Below are 20,013 nucleotides of genomic sequence, written 5' to 3'. Positions count from 1 at the left end.
ATTATGCAGAATATTGAAGAAAAGACTTACAATATATCTTTAGTCTGGCGCAAGACATACCGTCATGAATGAATCTCATAGAACGATTCATGTGATGCAGTCAGACGTGAATCGACATGTAAAATCGTCGGCTGTAATATCATCTATGTAATATTTCTTATAGTTTGTAATATCATAGTTAACCAGTGTTAGAAAAAAACATTTTGCTTCATCTTAATTTTCAAAATATTAATAGTTACACTACATTTAATTTTTGATATGATGTGGTATGAAACTTAAGTAAAATTCTGCTAGAAATGTACTATTTTATTAATTTTTAAAACTATTAATCTATAAAAATATTTCAAATACCATGAGAAAAAATTCTGACAAATAGTTTTGTTATAAAACAAAGTTCAACAAATGTAAAATAATTTTAAAAACATAATTAGTGACACACTAAAAATTAAATAAATTTCTTTATAAATTGAAAATCCAATATAAACTGAAACAAACATATAATATAAAACATCATTTGTTGTTAAATAAAATACATTAATTATTATCTATGACATTATTGAAACTATTTATATAATACTTCGAATATAATTTTTTTATTATTTTATCACATTACGTTATATTTTCAATTGGTTTAGCTTGGAGGTGGATTAATTTATTGTATTGAGAAATTTAATTAGTGTAGTAACATTAAAATTTGAAACTCTTAGAAAATTTTAGTTATTTTTACTTTCGATTTTCTTCAACTATATTCGGAAGAAATATAAATCATTACATTTTCCTTCATGATTATTTAATAGTTTTGTGTTCTCTAACAAAAAAAAAATTTAGTGGTTCTTTCGTTTCAAACCAACAAAATTTAATAAAATTTACAATAGAGAAATTCCCTAGGATAGTCTTTTTTAAGTTTTTGTTACGAAAATAGCCCTCGATGAGAAAAATGACCAAAAAAAGTTTTATTAAACGATAAAAGTACATTTTTACCCTAGGGTTAACTAAGCTAGATTTAGGGTTTAGAGTTAAGGGGTAGAGTTTTTGGGATAGAGTTTCAAATTGTTTTAAAATAAAAAATGAATATTTAAAATTTCAAAATAAAAAGGCTATTTTGGCCATTTTAAGGTTATTTTTGTGACAAAAACTTTGAAAGGGTTATTTGAGAGAATTGTCCTTTACAATATGATTTTAGAATAAAATAATATTTTTTATTTTCAAATGTTTTATAAATTAAATATAGTTTAATATAAATAGTTTTATATTTTAATATAAAAATCTATAAATTAACGTATCAATCGAATTACTAAAATTGAGAAACAATCTTAAAACTAGGGGTGGGCGTTCGGGTTCATGTCGGGTATTTTGGATTTTTGGGTATTTCGGTATAGAGGTGTAGAACATGTTCGGGTATTATTTTACTTTGGGTCGGGTTCCTTTATTTTTAGTTCGGGTTCAGATATTTAGATTTTGAAAGAAAAAAATTAAAATACCATTTTTAAAGTTTCTTGTATTTAAAAATATAATTTTCACTTAACTGATTATTTTTTTAATAGATTGAATGATTAATAGATTTGGACATAACATTTTAAAACAAAAAATACACTAATTTGATTATTGTTTTTAAATTTCGGATGTAACTTTTGTTAATTCTTGAAATAAAAAACTTGACATGCATTTTAAGTGAGTAGCAAATCATTTTCTCTGTATATTATATGTATATTTTATGAACTTAAAGTATATGTAGTATCAATATAAATATTAAAAAATAAAATAAGAGATATAAACTAGAAATATAAGGTTAATAATATATATGTTCGGTTATCTTCGGATATCCATTCGAATTCGGATATCCAATCTTTTCTAATTCAATACCCGTTCAGGATTTTGGTACTCTGGTTTGGATTTTGATTCGGGTTTTTTCTAATTGGGTTTGAATATCGGATACTTAAAACAGTGGATTGTTATGTGACGTTTTAACGGGCCTAACCGAACTATATAAGTTGGGCTTAATGGAATGAGGCTTTATTTTAGAATTCCAAAACTGGCATAAATTTTTGAAACACGCGCCTAAATTGAAAAAGCTGAAGGAAACTAAAAAAACACTCAGCGCTAAGGAAAACTTATGTGATTGGTTGGTTTCCATATGACGAGGATCACTGAAACTCAAGCAATCATAACCGTTGATAAAATTAAGGATCTAACGAACGAAAACAAACGTTTCTCTCTGGGCATATCTACGCTTCTTTATATAATAGAACCAATCCAGTCTTCAGAAAACACATCAGCAAGAATCAAAAACTTCTCTTTGCTTTCGATAAAAACCAAAATGGCTCGTACCAAGCAGACGGCAAGAAAATCCACCGGAGGAAAGGCCCCGAGGAAGCAACTCGCGACGAAGGCGGCGAGAAAATCGGCTCCGGCGACCGGAGGAGTGAAGAAGCCCCACAGATTCCGTCCCGGAACGGTGGCGCTAAGGGAGATCAGGAAGTACCAGAAGAGCACCGAGCTTCTGATCCGCAAGCTTCCCTTCCAGCGTCTGGTTCGCGAGATCGCGCAGGATTTTAAAACGGATCTGCGTTTCCAGAGCAGCGCCGTCGCAGCTCTCCAGGAAGCGGCGGAGGCTTACCTCGTTGGGTTGTTCGAAGACACGAACCTTTGCGCGATTCACGCAAAGAGAGTGACGATCATGCCTAAGGACATCCAGCTTGCGAGGAGGATCAGAGGCGAGAGAGCTTAAGGAGAATGCAGTAGACTAGACTAAGATCTAATCGTTTCCGTTTTGTTTATGTATATCTTTTGTTTTAATGGTGTTCGATGAATTGCCTCAATGAATCAATGATCAAATTCTATCTTATTTTCAGTGGAATGCTTACAATGCCTATGATCAATCAATGTTTAGTTTTGTACTTCACAAATTTTATTCATGCCCAAGATCTCATTTTGAGCATCTTCCAAAACAAACTATATTTTATAACAAGATACTTATATTTTATATTTGGTATAATTAATTTGAATTCATAAATTTTTTGTAAATATCTAGCATATAAATAAGAGAAATTAGGGTCTATATACCCACATAAGACACTAATTAGTTAAATGCTCCTTGCATCTTGTAACTAGAATAATACCGAACATACCCCTATGTGAACAGGTGTGGGGTGCAAACAGTGATGTAAGATTTTTGTCAGAGATGCAATTTTTATCTGATTATTTAAACAATTAATTTCATCGATTGTGTGAAAATTCATACATGAAACGATACAGCTATACATATTCTAAAGCAGAGTTATGCATCTGGAGCGTCCACTACTCGAGTAGGTGTGGGGTGCAAACAGTGATCTAAAATTTTTGTCAGAGATGCAATTTTTATCTGATTATTTAAACAATTAATTTCATCGATTGTGTGAAAATCCATACATGAAACGATACAACTATACATATTCTAAAGCAGAGTTATGCATCTGGAGCGTCCACTACTCACCCCAACCTATTATTTTTTCTTTATCGGTGCGTTCCCTCTTTTTTTTCCAATAAGATTTGAGCGATATTCTGTTCATCTTCGTTAAATAATATCATTGAAGTGAAATTTTTAATGTTCATGAAGGTACATCACTTTATTTTGTTTTTTATGTTCCGATCCATTCTTTCCTATAACATAATTGTGTCAGATGGATGATTCACTGCTACCAGAGAGGATGTTTGCAGGTTTGAAGTTTTATGCATAGTCATGGGAGAATATAACTTCGTAGGATTTGATCATCATGATGCTATATGTGTTAACCCTTCACAAAGGTTAACAACTGATGATGTTCTAGGTATGTCATCATGTCGATATTTTTTTAGAAATGAAAACTTGCTGGAAGATAAAGTTTGAAATGATGATTTGTCTGTAGCTCATTCTATTTTGCCAAATAGTTGATCAGATGTCTTTTTATAGTCTCAAACCCGAAGAGGTTACTTCTTTCACCAGATTCTTTTTCACAACTTGAGAGATCTGAGGAAGAAGGTGAGACTCAGACGGAAGCAGCAAGAAAGTCAGAGACGAAAAACCCTTGCTTATTAACTACTAGCGTACATTAGATCAATTTTTCTGGTCGAGCGTAGTGCTTCAAGATCGCCCAATTCTCAGATTTTCAGATAACTTAACCAGAAGGCCGTTACCTATAAATGTATCTCGTTAGCATGTAACTTAATTTCTAACTATATAATTTTTTTCCGTCTACATGTATATGTTTTAGTATAATGTTAGATGTTAAATGTGTTCTTCCCTGCTGGAACATACATTAGCGTATGTCTTTTTAATCTTATATCTATATATATATATATATATATATATATATATATATATATATATATAAATATGTTTGCTTCTCTCCTATGATGTCACGTCATTAATTAGGGGGAGGAAATCATGACACGTGTCCCATTCTTTTAAAAATGATGCGCTTCATTTAACTTCTCATCCATTTGTACAGGTTTTGTGTTTTGTTGGGCTGAATCATTCTTCGCCTAGCCCATAAGGGTATACTTGATGAAACACGGTGTTTTCCATTAGGTCAAGCGTGTTCGTCTCTTTCCCGTCTCTAGAGCTAATGGCGATTGGGGTTTCTAATATGCTCTTTCATCTTTTTTTTTCACTGTCCGAAACGATACATGTAACAGAGTTATCCTCTTTAAACACTCCATTAATGGATCATCCACAATCTACTTTCAATGCGAATTTTTGTTATGCAAGACGGTGGATTTCGATTATAAAATGGTATGCTTTCTTCCTTTGTAATCATCCTCTCATTCGTTTAAAAGAACCCAGTAAAGTTAAATCGTGTGTAATCATCATCTCAGTCTTCCTCTCCGATTTGCAGAATGGCCCCTACTCTTCCACCGTTGAAGGCCAGGAATATCCGCCGTGGTGGAGATCTCATGGGAGTAGACATACTCCTTCTTGATTCTCAGGTTACTAATTCAGCTCTGCTTTTTGTTCGTAGTGGAATTGTTTTTGCCGGTTAACTTCTATAATGAATCCAATTTATAATTGTCAGTTTGTGTTTTTTATTCTCTGTTATTGATTTTCATGAGTCTTTTGTCAGCTTTTGATGATTTTTGTGAATTTTTTGAATCAATCTCTTCAGTCATAAGCTTTTTCCATTTTTAGTGTTATAGTTCTTCACGAGAAGAGAGATCGATTTTTTTTTTTTGGTTCTAATCTTCTTTTTTTCTGTTTCTGAAATTTTAATTTAAAATCGAATTAATTTGACCGACGGTTACATGGTAGATTCATATGTGAGTTTGATATTATCCAAAGTCTCAGTTTTTTTTTTTTTACTTTGTGGTCTTCTTCTTCTTTTTTGAACCAGAACTTTGTCTTCTTCTTCTTCTTCTTTTTTTTTTTTACTTTGCCTTCTTATGTTTGTGTGTTTATAAGTTCTTGGTTGATCTGTTCGATTGGGGTTTGTTGTTATTTTCAGGCTGTAATCTGTATATTTCTTTATTTCCTATGGTCTATGATACTAAGTGTTTCTAACTACCAGCAGGAACCAAATCTCCGTGAAGAAGCAGCTTCAGCACTATATTGTCTACCGGAGATGAAAATAGTGAGTCTCTTAGCTCTTACCTTTGGATATCTCTTAAAAAGTTTTTGATAAGTTCTCTTAAATAAAAAAAATTACTGGCAGTTACGTGAAGGCAAGCTTTTGAATCACAAGCCAAAGATCAAATACCGATTCAGTAAGACATTCTGTATTTCTCTGTTTTTGACCTTTAAGCATATACAAACTTCACCATAAAATCTAACTATTTTGTAACTCACTATGACATCCATCAATTAAAACGAAGCCAGTTACAGATTCATCGCATTAAACATCTTCTCAACTCCTTCAGCCACGATCTATTCTTCAATGTAAAGTTATCGTCTGCGAGGCCTTGATCTGCGGGTATAAAAAGGTAAGCCTTCTTCTTCTCAAAACCATTTTCTCGATCTGTTGAACCAACAAAGCAAACTTATTTTCTGAGAAATGGGCCAAGTGGCTAACTCGAAAGTTCTTCTTTCTGATTTGAAGTGCGGTAGATGTTTCCTCCACCGTCGACGCCAGGTTGCTGCGATTGTGGGAGGTCAGGAATGTGAAGCAAAATCTGAAACCGAAGAAGATGAAGAACTGAGATCGTTTGTAAAAAAATTACAGTAAGTCCTTTTCAGATCTTCAATTGTTTTTCATTGGTATTTTTTCACATTTGGTCAATTCTCTTTTGAGCTTCTAATATAAAATAAATATTGTATTATTGTTGTCAATGTGAGGTTCTTAACTCAAAGTTTAATTGCGTACGTGTGTGGTATGTCACTAGAGCAAGATGGAGTGTGACAGAGCAAGCGGCGGAGGAGAACGACAAGCGGCGAAGAGTAACACAGCACTCGGCGGTGAGCAACGCAGCACTCAGCGGAGAGAAACGAAGAAAGCGGCGGAGAGTAACGGAGAAAGTAGTGGAAGAGCAACAGAGCAATGGCGGAGAGCAATGAACAAGAGGCATTGAGATGGATCAAGTGACGGAAAGAGTGAGATATAGGAAATGCAATTGCTGCAGTTCAATCTGGCACAAGGGAGGTTCATAGGCTCTCGGACAGGGTAAATTAATCACTATGTTAGCAAACATATAACAAAGGTACATGTCCAATTGTGCTTATTTCTTTCAAAGTAGAACCTCATGAAAGAAAGTTGACACCTATTGAAGATATCAAAGCTCTAAACATGAAAACATAAGTAATTTCAAATTCTAACAACATATCAAATCTGGAATCTTCTTTGTATTTGTTCAAAGTTTGTTATATGAATCCTTCTTTGCATGCCTCTCCACATGTTCAGTGCATATATCTGTTTGATAGGGTCAAACTAATCAACTATTTAAGGTCTGAATGTATCATGGTACAGTTGTCGTTTCCTTGGCTTCAGACAAGAAATAGCAAACAAACACACTGTGTGCATAGCTTGGCGATTGAATTGGACTAAATGGAAAGACTTTGGCCAGTGGAAGACCGAGGAACTATCAAAAGAAAAATTTGTAATGATACGAGCGTTCTACATTGCATTTGTAAATAATAATATTTTTAGCTTAAGCACGTATTAGATGTAGCTCTGTACCTTTCAGTTTGTTTGTTTTTTACTTAAAAGTAATTTTTCTCTTTATATATCACAGTTAGTGTACCAAATATTGATGGAAGTTTGGTGTTTGTTGGTTACAAAATTATAGGCCATGCTAGGTATAATAGATATAAAGCAAGGATGCAAGTAATGGTTGTTTTTCTACCATCTGAATTGATTACAGTTAAAATATTTATTGTTTTTGAAATGAACGACATAATAATTTTTGTATTGCAGCTGAGTTTTAAAATTACAGCAAATAGAGATTCTAAGATGTCATCCCCATCTGCAGAAACTAATAATGTCCAAAATATCCAATGATAGTTTTCTCCAATTTAAAAAATAGAGCATTTACACTGAAAAAAAGTCTCTCTGGAATATTGAACTTTTGAGATTCTAGCGTAATATATGTATAATCCAAAAATAAATCATAACTTAGATCGTATGTTATGTGTGATCATGCTAATTTTGTACTTATTGACTATAAAATGCATATTATTCATGAATGGTTAACGGTAACAACTGTATTTGGGACATGAAAAAAAATACAATAGTGTTGTACTTAATAGAAAACGACAACAATTTCACAAATAATCCATTTATAATTAAGCATGAAAAAAACAAAAAACACACTCATTAATTCAAATAATAACTCAGAATATATATAAAAGCTAACATCTAACCATTCAATTGTTATCCAAAATTCTTAAACAAAAGAACTTTAACTATTCATAATATAAATTGTATAACAAAATTAACAAACACCATATAATATCATACACAAATTCATCAACAAATAATAATCACAATATAACAAAATTTGTTATACTTTGGTGATAACTTTTTTGAATCAACAACAAATTTTGAGATAAAATTATGATTATCATTGTTCAAAATTGATTATATATATATATTATAAATGAGGGCATTTACATCAAAACAGACTTTGGTCGAAGTGGAACAAAAATTTGAAAAGAAAAAATTTCAAACACCTATGAAAATAAGATAAATAATATTTAGATAATGGGTTCAATTAGTTGGATTGTAAATGCAGAGCTCTTATTCGACTGTCATTTTTAGTGCCATAGTTGTAAGTTTTTTATCTACAAAATATTACAATTTTTAAACAGCTGATTTAAAAAAAAAGCATAAAGATATATAAGGTGGTAAATTAAAAGGTAGAGTCCATTAAATTACTCATATACTAATTGGAAACAAACGTTATAAATAGTTTTAAATGTACTGAAACATGTAAGCAAATCAACCAATTAAGCACCATAAATAAAAATTTCTTTAAAAAAAAAAATAATTTAGTTAATTTTTGTTCATTCTGCTTTTTACCTTATATATAATTTTTAATGACAAAAAAATAGATAACAAAAATTTTGAATCGCGTAAGACAAAAACATTGAATATTTTAAATTATCTTACATTTATCTATAGCTTCTTAAATTTTTGTAATGGATTATAAAATTTATATATTAAAATAATCATACTAAATATATGATCAAAATTTAAATTTAAACAAAAAACTCGGGCGTAGCCCGGACTGACCCTAGTATATATATATGTGTGTGTGTGTTAATAATTGAGGGTGATCGTTAAGTGTATGTATACACAGCCTAGGCATACGTTAATTTTCAGATTTTCATCATAATATTTAGAACATTACATAGATTTCGGTTACTGTATTTTATCAATATATCAACTAAAAATATATGTTAACTTTAGGGTTAGTAGCTAAGTTTATATTTACATGCTAAGACACATTAGATAATATGTTTGTTAACCACTAATTTATTTTTTATCGACCATTAGAGTAATGATTTCTTATAGAGAGTAATGATTTAATTATTCGTTTTCCAAATTACAGTTAAATCACAATTAACATTATTAATAACCATTACCATTGGACATATCCCGTTAACATGAAAGTTACTCGTTGTGTTATTAACGGTTAACCAGTTAGGGTGGCCATTAAGTTTATATTTACATGCTAAGACACATTAGATAACATATTTGTTAACCACTATCTTATTTTTATCAACCATTATATCAATGCTCTCTTATAGAGAATAGTTATAATTTAATTCTTCGTTCGTTCCCAAATCACCATTAACATTATTAATAACTATTACCATTGGACATATCCCGCTAACATGAAAGTTAGTAGTTGTGTTATTAACCAATGATGTAGCAACGATTAGTGTAAATATTATGAAAATAGTGTTTTAAACATATACCCCATATTTTCGACCAAAAAAAAAAAAACATATACCCCATACATTTACATTTTTATGTGTAGACAAGGTTACACCTATACACACGTATATTATGAATATTAAAGCATTGAGTAAAATAATGGGCATGAAAAAACGTGTGGTTAGGAAGGTACCTACTCTGCAGTCCAACAACTGAACAGACCCCTATTAAATCCTTGACCATATCTAAAATAGAGATCCTTCCTTGTACTGTCTATGACCATCGTGGCAGTGGGTAGAAGCTTAATGGTCAGTATTGACACAAAAAGCTATAGTGAGTGTTTGAATGGAGAGACAGGATAAAAGCAGGTCAACTGCATTTGCCTTTTATATGAAATTTATTGTCAATCAAAATTTTTAAAAATTTTAAAAGGCAGGATAGGAAAACTGCACCTATAGTCATTTTTTTTTGTCTTCTTCTACTAAAAAGCAGTTCCACTGCTCCTCATGTGGTTCACCCAATTTTTAGAGCTGTTCGACAATTCTTTTTTTTTTCTTTTTTTTTTGCTATAAACAGTCATTTTTTTCTGACCAATAGCTGATCTATTCTAAACTAAAAACTTGACAGAACATTAATTAGCATACTATGCAAATCTTTTTATAAGTTTATGTCATAATAAACATTCTTTTATTTATTTTATTTTTGAAATTATTTAATTGAAATTAAACCAATTTACTAGCAGAAATGGAACTAGCCACTGTGTAATAAAAATAATGATGTAAAAAAATATTATCTACTTTGTTCAGAATTGATGCACTAGTAATTTTGTAGTTGTACCTATAATACATGCATGCAAATATAAATTATAAAGTATATATATGTTCTCACTGAAAGTAGAAAATATGTAAAATTTTAATTCATGCATAATTACATAGTAAAATAAAGAATAATATTACTAATTTCAAAAAAAAATTGTATACAAAAATTTATATAATTAATGTAAAACAGAAGTAAGAGTAAATTTATATACATATATATATATATATATGAGCATATTTATTTAAGAAAACATTATACTATTAGTATTATTATTATTTTGTAGGCAAATCAAAATACTTTTCTGTAAATTATTTTACTTTTGTTTATGTATTGTTTATATATTAAGTGTTTTGATATTTTGTAAGTATCATTTTTCTTATTTAAATATATGATTTGCATTTTCAATCTGCTTTTGCCATTCATAAATATAGTAAATTAGTTGATCCGCTTGATCTGCATCTCTCCTGCATGATCTGCACTTCTCCTGCATGATCCGCTTGATCTGCACTTCTCCTGCTTGATCTGCATGATCCACTTGATCTGCACCGCTTGAATTGCTTTTACCATTCGGAACCTGAATCAGGTTTTCACTTCAACGTGGGTAGATTGCTAATTTCAGCTTCAATTAGGTATATTGAGCAAATTATCTCTATAAATAAACATATTACAACAATATTAATTAATAAAATATTCTATTAAATATAAAAATTAAAATTAAAATAACTTAATTAATATTAAATTTCAAACAAAATACCATATTATTTCATAAAATGATTTTCGTAATGCATATGTGATCTATTAGTGCATTTCAAAGTAAAAATGAGTTTCCTCAATTTTACTTTGTAAATTACGAGTTAAAAGTTGTTGAAATCGAGTAATATTTATACTTGTAAATACATTAGATCGGAACAAGAAAGTAAAAGAGAAAAAAAATATTGATAAAAGACTAATTTATTTTCGATGATATTGATACTCGTGAATATATTCAATATGAACAAGAAAGAATTGTATGAAAATACATCAAAAACAACAACAACAACCATCTTTAGTTATACAAAACATCTGGACAATATTTGAAAATTTTGAAGGTTCCAGATCAATCTTACCTGACTATTAGTGTTGTTGTAATATTTAAATTTGTGTAATAATTATGTCTTCATGTAATTTTTTAAAATGTTTTTGTTAAGTTATTTTGTATATTATTGTTGTCTAAATCTAGCTTAAAATATTTTAAATCTTATTTTAAAGTTTTATTTAATTTTATGTGTAAAATTTAAAACAAAATTTAAAATATTTATTAGATATATTTTTTTAAGGATTAAACAATAAACGAGAAAATATTTATGAATCATAAAGGTGATGTGTGATTGTAGGGACCATAATGCAATTAAAAATGTGAAACTTCAAATTTGAAGTTTTGAGTAGTGAAACTTCAAATATAGAGTTTCACTACTCAAAAATTCAAATTTGAAGTATTGAAGTTTCTTTTTGGAGAGCAAAAAACTTCATATTTGAAGTTATAGAGTGTCTTTTGGAGATGCTCTAAGGGGAACAAAACCTCAAAATGAGGATTCATGGTTAGAGTAACAAACCCTTTTAAAAAAAAAAAAAAAAAAAAAAAAAAGGTTTGTTACTCTAACCATGAATCCTCGAAAAAAGAGAGAGTTACATGATGGGTTACTTTGTCATGGACCTTTAACATATCTAGGTACTTTACACTTGAGGTACTGTACTATTTGACTTACTTTTGGTTTTTCTCTTCCATATATACCATTCTCGTGAACAAATTTGTACTACATGTCACGTTTACTTTTCAACCAAATCTCACATAGTCTGGTCAAGTTTAAAGTATGAAAGTGACCATACTTACATTACTCCTCTGCTTGCAATAAATTGTTAGATTTATTTTAAAACGAATCGGACAGATGGTGTTACATCAAGTACAAACCTACTAAAAGTGATAACTTAGATGAAGTAATTGCGGCTTTCTTTCCTGTTGTGGAAGAACACAATATATGTTTAGTGAAGGTGTTGTAAGGATTCGAAACCTAGATTCAACAGAAACTGGTATCTCAAAGTAATTTTGCTAATATTCTCTGACTATTCCTTGCTCGGTGTGCAGGTCCGCGTGGTCAAGAGATGGAAAGTGTGGTTGGGCGAGTTGTGGTCAGCGGACATGTGTGCAGGGGAGGCCTGGCCAGGAGAGTTTTGTTGTGGAGAAGTGTGGTTGGGTGAAGTGTGGGTGGGTGAATCGTGGCCAGGTGAAAAATGTATCGGGTATGCGGAGGGCTGACACACTGGATTGTATGTAGTGATCGGATGATCGCTGGTGATTATTTCGTCTGGGTGGTCATGAAAGATGTGGTCGGTGGTTAGTGGGCTAGCCCCAGGGTTGTTTGAAAACTGCTCAGCGTTGTACTAGCTGGTAAGAGGAGAAGTAGGTTCGATTTCTGGAATTGAGTTCTTGATGTGGTCAGGATTTTATGGGTGAGGAGAAGTGGTATCCTGCAAACAATACATCGTATCTTGACGGAAACTTTCTCCGGTTTCTGCATAACCATAGAAGGAGATCTTTCAACAATAGCCATAATCATGGGATGAGGAAATTAAAATCAAGTAAGAGAGGTCATACTATTCATTGTGGTTTCTAGAATCAACGACAGTTTCAGAAATTAACACCGGTGAAAAATTGACGGGGGATTGTGTTTTCGTCGAGAAGGAGGAGGTAGAACAAAAGAATGAAGGGGATCTAGGTCAGAGAATGAGAAGTTGGGTCACAATCAAAGAAAAGTAAAGAGAAGGAAAAGGTAACTAAATAATTTCTAGTTTCGGGGATAAATAAGACAATAACACATAAGAAAGTATACGACATGGAGAAAGTATGTTAGAATGCCATGGAGAAGAGATAAAATATGTTAGAGTGTAAATTTTTCTCAAGAAAATCCTTAAAAATTTAGTTATTTGCATTATAGTTTTTGAAATTAACAAAAGTTACTAATATTTATGAAAGAAATAACTATAAGAACCAAAAAGAAAATAAAAGATAGTTTTGAGGTTGTGAATATTGAAACTTCAAATTTAAGGTTTCACTATTCACAACCTCAAAATTTGAGAAATTGAAGATTTGAGGTTGAGTCGGAGATGCTTTAAGCATTTTTGGTTTTCTACATCGTGTGGCATTAATTTAGTAATTCAATACAGCGAGATTGTTCGCTTATTTATTTATTTTTCGTTATTGTTCTTCTCTAATTTATGAAAGGAAAAAAGTTTTCTTTTTTGATAGGTCAAATGTTACATGAGGAAAAATCCTCAATTTATTCATTGAATTTATTACGAAACTGTCCAAACGAAGAAGTGTTCAAATACCTATAAAAATAAATTTTGTTTTTAGGTCATTGCTTTCTCGGTGAAAACGATTTTTGGTTGGTGTATTTTAATTGATTTGAAAATCCAAACTAAATTTAGTACTCCTTTCGTTTCAATTTAATTGTCGTTGTAGGGAAAAATATTCGTTTCAAAATAAGTGTCGTTTTAGAGTTTCAATGCAAATTTTTTTAATAAGATTCTTCACTTTATTTTTTATTAGTTGAAAAATGGTTAGATGTATATGTAATTGTGTTTTAGTTTTGTAAATATACAAAATCATATGTTTTCTTAATCCGTGTGCATAAACCTACAACGACAATTAAAATGAAACGGAGAGAGTATTATTGGTTTTATAATTTTAAAATTTATATCGAAATCATATGTTATTTATTGGTTTCATGATTTATAAATTATAATTCAAATTAGTTGTTATTAAATAATACATATTTATTAGTAGATTTGATTTTACAATGGATTTATATAGATTTTTTTATTAAAAGTATAAAGACTCAAATCTAGGGAAAAACTCCGGATTTGTAATTTGAAATGATCTGTAAATAATAATTAAAATTCGAAGGTTAGATTTGAAAATCTGTATATTTTATTTGGATTTGTAAATACTATATAGATTTCTAAATCAATTAAAATCCATAAACCAATTATACAAAGAGAGAATAATGGAAAGCAAATGCAAGATTTTTATACTTGAGATAAAGTATCAAGGAATCAATGAGCTTTTAAACACTTCAATATAAAATCCAGGGAACTGAGTTATCTTTAAAAGTATTCTCAGGGTGAGATTTTGCTTATGATAACCATATTAAGAATTTCCGACTCAAGAAGAACGTTCTCCCAGAGTTGACGGTTTTTAACAAAAGTAGTTTGATTTGTAAAAGTTACATCTATTAAAATGCTCTTGAGACGATCATCCAGAATCCTACAGATAAGCTTATTATATATAACATGCTCAAACATGATACTGGTATGAAGTCACTGATATCTCCGCTCCTCCTCTTTTAGGAATAAAAGAACAAGGCTAGTAGAATTCAATGATGACGGCATAAACAAGTTGGCGAAGAAATGCTGAACTGAATCGTTTATCTCCTGACCCAAGAAAGGCTAAGATGCCCTGAGAAACACTGACGTTAAACCATTTGGACCAGGCGTACAGTTTAGTGGAAGACAAAATAACCTGGATTGATTTGATCACTTCTCCCGTAATGGCCATTGATAGCTGATCACATTGTGATGGCCAACATTGGACTGTGATAACTCTGGAAAGATTCTTGTGAGATGAAACAAAAACTTCTGTTGACAGTCAGAAGAAGTGATCGATCACAATTTGATGAACGTTTCCTTTGGTGACCCATCACCCTTAAGAAGATAATTTATTGAATTTCCCGCATTCAGAACCACGATGATTATATGGAAGAACGTTGTATTAAGATCTCCAACATCCAACCATTTTATCCTATAACGTTGCTTAGAAAAGCATTCCTCTGCCAGCATTAAAAACATTCATTGATCCCTACTCACTAGCCAAAGTTTCATTTTCCAAGTTCAAGCTGGAGGGATCATTCAAAGCAAGCATTTAAGTTGTTGTAAGAGCTTCCTTTAACCTTAAATATTATTTTCTCGATGTGATTCCCTTCAGCTTGAAACATAAAGCGGTAAGAGTTAAAACATTTTCTTCAAAACTAAACCAAACCTCCGTCAATATAGAAAGGAAAGATGGTAGCCAAATTACAAAAGAATGAACCGACCATAAACTGGCTTGTGCCAAAATCAGGACACACCAAATTACATCTAATATGACATAGTTCAAAGATGAAGTGATGTAAATACTTGTAAAAAAATGCACAACATTAGTTTAAATGTGAATGTTTTAAAACCAGAAAAGTCAATAACGGATTGGTAGTTAAAAGGGTTTTAAATAAACTTGAAGCAGTTAATGATCTCAGTTCATTTTTACCGAAAGAATTTTTGTATCGAAAGCCCTAACACATGAGATATGGTAAAATTGACCCCCCCCCCAAAAAAAAGATATGGTTAAATATGCTGACGACGGGGACGTTCGTAAAAAAAAAAGGAAGGAGAATGTGTGGAAGATTCTAATCGAACGGTCAGGATTGAAACTTTCTTTTTAACCATAGAGTTTAGTTTCCTAGGGCAACTCCCTAAACCTAATTCAGTTTCGCCATAAGTAGCAAAACGCAAACTACTCTTCAAACAGCCGATCTCTCTCTCTCTCTCTCTCTCTCTCTCTCTCTCTCTCTCTCACTTCCAGTTTCATCAATCACTCACAGACGAATGGCTGACACGAAGGTCCAATCCCCGGAAACAACGGCGGTTGAGGATAACCACCAACGAATAACATCATCATCTCCAACGCCGCCGCCGCCACCATCTCACTGGATGGGGATGAGATACCCTTCGCCGATGATGATGCCTCACCATATGATGTACCCGCCGCCTCCTTACTCTCCTTACCACCACCATAATCATATGTATCATCATAATCATCATCACCAGTCTCGTGGTAACAAACACCAAAACGCTTCGAACGCTGAGAATAAGACGATTTGGATCGGTGATTTGCTTCACTGGATGGATGAGAATTACCTTAATTCTTGCTTTGCTCCCGCTGGAGAGGTCTCTGCTTCACTCTCTCTCTCTTTTTTCTCTCTTTATTCATTTATTTCATTTGTTTGTGTCTCTGCTTAATGACTTTGTTATTAATGTGTTTTGACTTTTGCAATAAGTATTCGTAGTTTCTTTATGAATAAAATTTGATTGTTTGGATGTTTTTAATCTTCTTTAACGCATGAAAGTGCTGAAAGTGTCCATTTTTATTGAATGTGTCAAGTTTAGCTGGTCTGTCTTTATGTGTGTGTGTCTGCGTATTCTTCGTTTAAATGTGCTGACTTTTGCAATATTGATGTTAGTTGAAGCTGGACAATAAGTATTTGTAGCTTCCGTTTGATTCTTTGGATGTTTTTTTTCTGCTGTAAAGTATGATAGTACTCAAAGGGTCAAGTCTGTTCTGTCTTTTATGTTTGTATGTCTGCTTAGCCTTCGTTTAAATGTGTTGACTTTTGCAATACTGATGTTATTTGAAGCTGGACAATAAGTTTTTGTAGCTTCTATTTGAATAAAGTTTGATTCTTTGGATGTTTTTTTCCTGCTGTAATGTATTATAGTACTGAAAGTTTCCATTTTTATTACCGAATGTGTCAAGACTGTTCTCTGTTTAGGTGTGTCTGCTTAGCCTTCTTTTAAATGTGTTGACTTTAGTTGTAGCTTTGGTAGCTTCTGTTTGAATAAAGTTTGATTCTTTGGATGCTTTTTTTCTGCTAAAAAGTAGTTTGATAGTACTGAAAGTGTCCAATCCGTTTTTCCATTTCTTAATTTGTCTGAATCTATATTGACTCTGTTATGTGTATTCCTTTCATGCTGTAGATGGCGTCAGTTAAGGTTATCAGGAACAAGCACACTGGTTTGTCTGAGGGCTATGGATTCGTGGAATTCGATTCCCACGATGTCGCCGAGAAGGTTTTGCAGGATTTTAACGGAGTAACTATGTTACAGTCCGACCAGCCTTACCGTTTAAACTGGGCCAGTTTCAGCACCGGCGAAAAACGCTTAGAGAATGGTCCTGACCACTCTATATTCGTGGGCGACTTGGCGCCAGAAGTCACTGATGAACTGTTGCATAAACTGTTCTTTGATAAATACCCATCTGTCAAGACTGCGAAAGTCGTCATAGATGGCAGTACTGGTCGGTCAAAGGGGTATGGCTTTGTGAGATTCGGAGATGATGGTGAGAGGAGCAAAGCTTTGGTGGAGATGAATGGTGTGAAATGCTGTAGCAGGGCTATGAGAGTCGGTGCTGCCACTCCTAGGAAGCCTAATGGTTACAATCACCAAGGTACTTTGTCTGATCCTTTATCAAAACATGTGTTTTTGAGTTTAGTCTGAATATCTGTGGGTTTTGTCAGGTGGTGGAGCGGCTCCACGTGATGGGGACTCATTGAACACAACAGTAATTTTGTTTATCTCTTTGTCTGTTTTTACATGACTGTGGCTGTAAGAATGTTGGTATGATGTTTAGTTATCTGTTGTTTATATTGCCAGATATTTGTTGGAGGACTTGACGCTGATGTCACTGACGAAGTTCTTAGACAGCCTTTTGCTGGTTTTGGTGAAATAGTCTCTGTCAAGATACCGATTGGGAAAGGATGTGGATTCATTCAGTTTGTCAACAGGTACTATTCTAAGGAATTTTGGATATGTTAAAAGGGAATAATTTTTAATCCTTTTGCCTCTGTCAACTTTGTTGTGCAGAGAAAACGCAGAGGAGGCTTTGGAGAAACTAAATGGTTCTGTGATTGGAAAACAAACCGTTCGCCTTTCTTGGGGTCGTAATCAAGGCAACAAACAGGTAAAACCGTTGGGCTTTTTTTGGTTTATATAAATCGGGCACACCATTATTTTCTTATAGCTGATTGTGTATTGTGTTCTTTATGCAGCCTCGAGGTGGGTATGGAGACCAATGGGTTGAACCGTTCTATAGAGGACAATACTACAATGGTTATGGATACATGCCATTACCACCACCTATTGACCCGAGAATGTATGGTGCTGCACCTTATGGAGGTTATCCTATGTACGGTGGTCATCAGCAGCAGCAGCAACAACAAGTAAGCTGAGAGAAGAATAAAAGAAGTTAAGGTAGGTATGAGACAACAATGTCTTATCTCTGTCTCTTTGGTTTAGATCCTGAGCAACGAATTTTGATGGAACTGTAGTAGTGATACTCATTTTTATTTTAGGGATTTTGATTGGATTTATTTATTTTATTTGACTATCATATAGTATGGAACTTAATTGATTGCTCTTTGAGAGATTTGATATTTCTGCCTTTTAGATATATCGTACGATTAGGTTCACAAAATTACAAATCAATATTTGTGACTTGGTCCATCTCTCAATAGCCAAGTCATAAATTACAAACTATTTATGATTTTCTTCGATCTGAAACACGTTGGTTGTTATATAGGCTTCCAAAAACCATACTGTTTTCAGTATTATCAAGAACAAAAAAAAAAATGGCTACTTTTCTCTCTCTAAAACGGCGACGGAAAATACGATTCATCAACAGTGACAACTTTCTCCGTCTCTCACCGGCGTCTCATTAGAAGTCGGCTACTAAACCAGTGCTCCGCCCCTCCACCGCCGAGCATAATGAAGAAGAAAAAACCGAAAAAATCTCCGTCGAAATCGCCGGCGAAGTCGCCCCCAAAGGCCCCTTCCAAGGCGGATTCGTTTTCTCCTGAGACGGATTCGTTTTCTCCTGAGACGGATCTGGTTCCTGGTGCCGTTGAGATTGTTTTAGATGCCCAATCCGACTTTCCGGTCGACATGGAAGCTCAACAATCTCACGATGCCCCAGATCTGGGCCTGGCCCACTCAGAAATCCCCCCCTGTTTGGCTGTGATCGACGCGACTGTGTCGGATCCTCCATCAACCACTCACGTTCCTCCGTCAAATGCATGGAAGTCGAGCACTGATGGTATACCTCAGAGCCCCTCGATGTCGGACAAGGAAGAGAGACCTGCCTCTGCCCCTGCCGGGACAACGCACCCAGACAATGCTGATGCCAAGACTGTGTCTTTGAGCTCGCACTCTGTCCCTGAAACACCTGAGAACCAAGTCTCAGTGGTTCCCAACCCCCTTGAAATGCTAGCCGTTCAGTCTGTCTCTGATGGTGACCAGAACTTGGCTAAGGAGATCTCAGTTGAGGAAGGCAAAAAGGATTCAACCCCTCCTCCGGAGGCTGTGAAGCAGAACCCTGCCCCCAAAACTACCCCAGTAAAGGATTGGTGCAACCTCGCCAAAGGTCTAGGGAAGAGACTATCTAAAAAAGGAGAAGCTTTACCTTTCCTTCGGGTGAAGCTTGTATCAAAATACCAAACTCAGTTATTGAAAAGAACATGAAATCGTGGGAACCTTTTGTGCTAGGCCAGTTCTATTCGGATCCACCGTCTCAGGGTACTCTTCATAACATAGTCAACGGGATCTGGAGCAAACACTACCGGGACATCGCTGTTTCCAAGATGGAAGGGTTCGCCTTTCTCTTTCGGATACCAAGCGCAGCGACAAGAACCAGGGTTATAAATCAGAGATTATGGCAGATTGAAGGTCAGACCATGTTCGTTGACAAATGGGAGCCTGGAGTGGTGCCTGCGAAGCCAGAGCTAACTTCAACACCTATCTCGCTGGAGCTGAGGAAAGTTCCTTTTCAGTTCTTCAACGAGGACGGATTGGAACGGATAGCTGGCCTTGTGGGTGACCCGAAATACCTTCATCCTATGACGAAAAACAAAACAAACCTGGAGGTTGCTAAAATGTGGACTATCATAGACCCCCGGGTCCCATTACCTGAAGCAGTAAACGTTCAGTTTGAATCCGGTGAAATTAGCAGGGTCTTGGTCTCTAGTCCTTG

The 20,013-nt window shown here is 33.5% G+C and overlaps 2 protein-coding genes and 1 long non-coding RNA gene across 7 annotated transcripts; all 3 read left to right on the top strand.

Moving 5' to 3' along the window:
• Positions 1-2,262: 2,262 nt before the first annotated feature.
• LOC106402456 (histone H3.2) lies at positions 2,263-2,851 on the top strand. Its single transcript, XM_013843195.3, has one exon. It carries the CDS (start codon positions 2,318-2,320, stop codon positions 2,726-2,728), a length of 411 nt encoding a protein of 136 aa, XP_013698649.1. The 5' UTR covers positions 2,263-2,317; the 3' UTR covers positions 2,729-2,851.
• A 1,629-nt stretch (positions 2,852-4,480) lies between these two features.
• On the top strand, positions 4,481-7,189 carry LOC125592416. 5 transcript variants are annotated; one of them, XR_007328380.1, is made up of 8 exons: positions 4,492-4,750; positions 4,854-4,944; positions 5,523-5,582; positions 5,664-5,715; positions 5,824-5,931; positions 6,048-6,169; positions 6,331-6,608; positions 6,933-7,189. It is a non-coding gene; the product is annotated as an uncharacterized LOC125592416 (long non-coding RNA). The 5 variants fall into 5 exon arrangements; XR_007328378.1 differs by having other exon boundaries at positions 6,331-6,645; positions 6,912-7,189; XR_007328382.1 differs by having other exon boundaries at positions 4,481-4,750; positions 5,520-5,582; positions 6,331-7,189.
• An 8,582-nt stretch (positions 7,190-15,771) lies between these two features.
• Positions 15,772-18,421, top strand: LOC106406392 (polyadenylate-binding protein RBP47C). Its single transcript, XM_013847044.3, has 6 exons — positions 15,772-16,160; positions 16,968-17,436; positions 17,507-17,550; positions 17,643-17,773; positions 17,853-17,949; positions 18,038-18,421. The coding sequence occupies exons 1-6, from the start codon at positions 15,819-15,821 to the stop codon at positions 18,215-18,217; spliced, it is 1,263 nt and encodes a 420-aa protein (XP_013702498.2). The 5' UTR covers positions 15,772-15,818; the 3' UTR covers positions 18,218-18,421.
• Positions 18,422-20,013: the final 1,592 nt, after the last annotated feature.

The sequence above is a fragment of the Brassica napus genome, chromosome C9 (genome assembly GCF_020379485.1).
Source record: "Brassica napus cultivar Da-Ae chromosome C9, Da-Ae, whole genome shotgun sequence".
Taxonomy (NCBI): domain Eukaryota; kingdom Viridiplantae; phylum Streptophyta; class Magnoliopsida; order Brassicales; family Brassicaceae; genus Brassica; species Brassica napus.
Note: the sequence above shows the minus strand (reverse complement) of the source record. Positions and strands in the feature narration are given on the sequence as shown.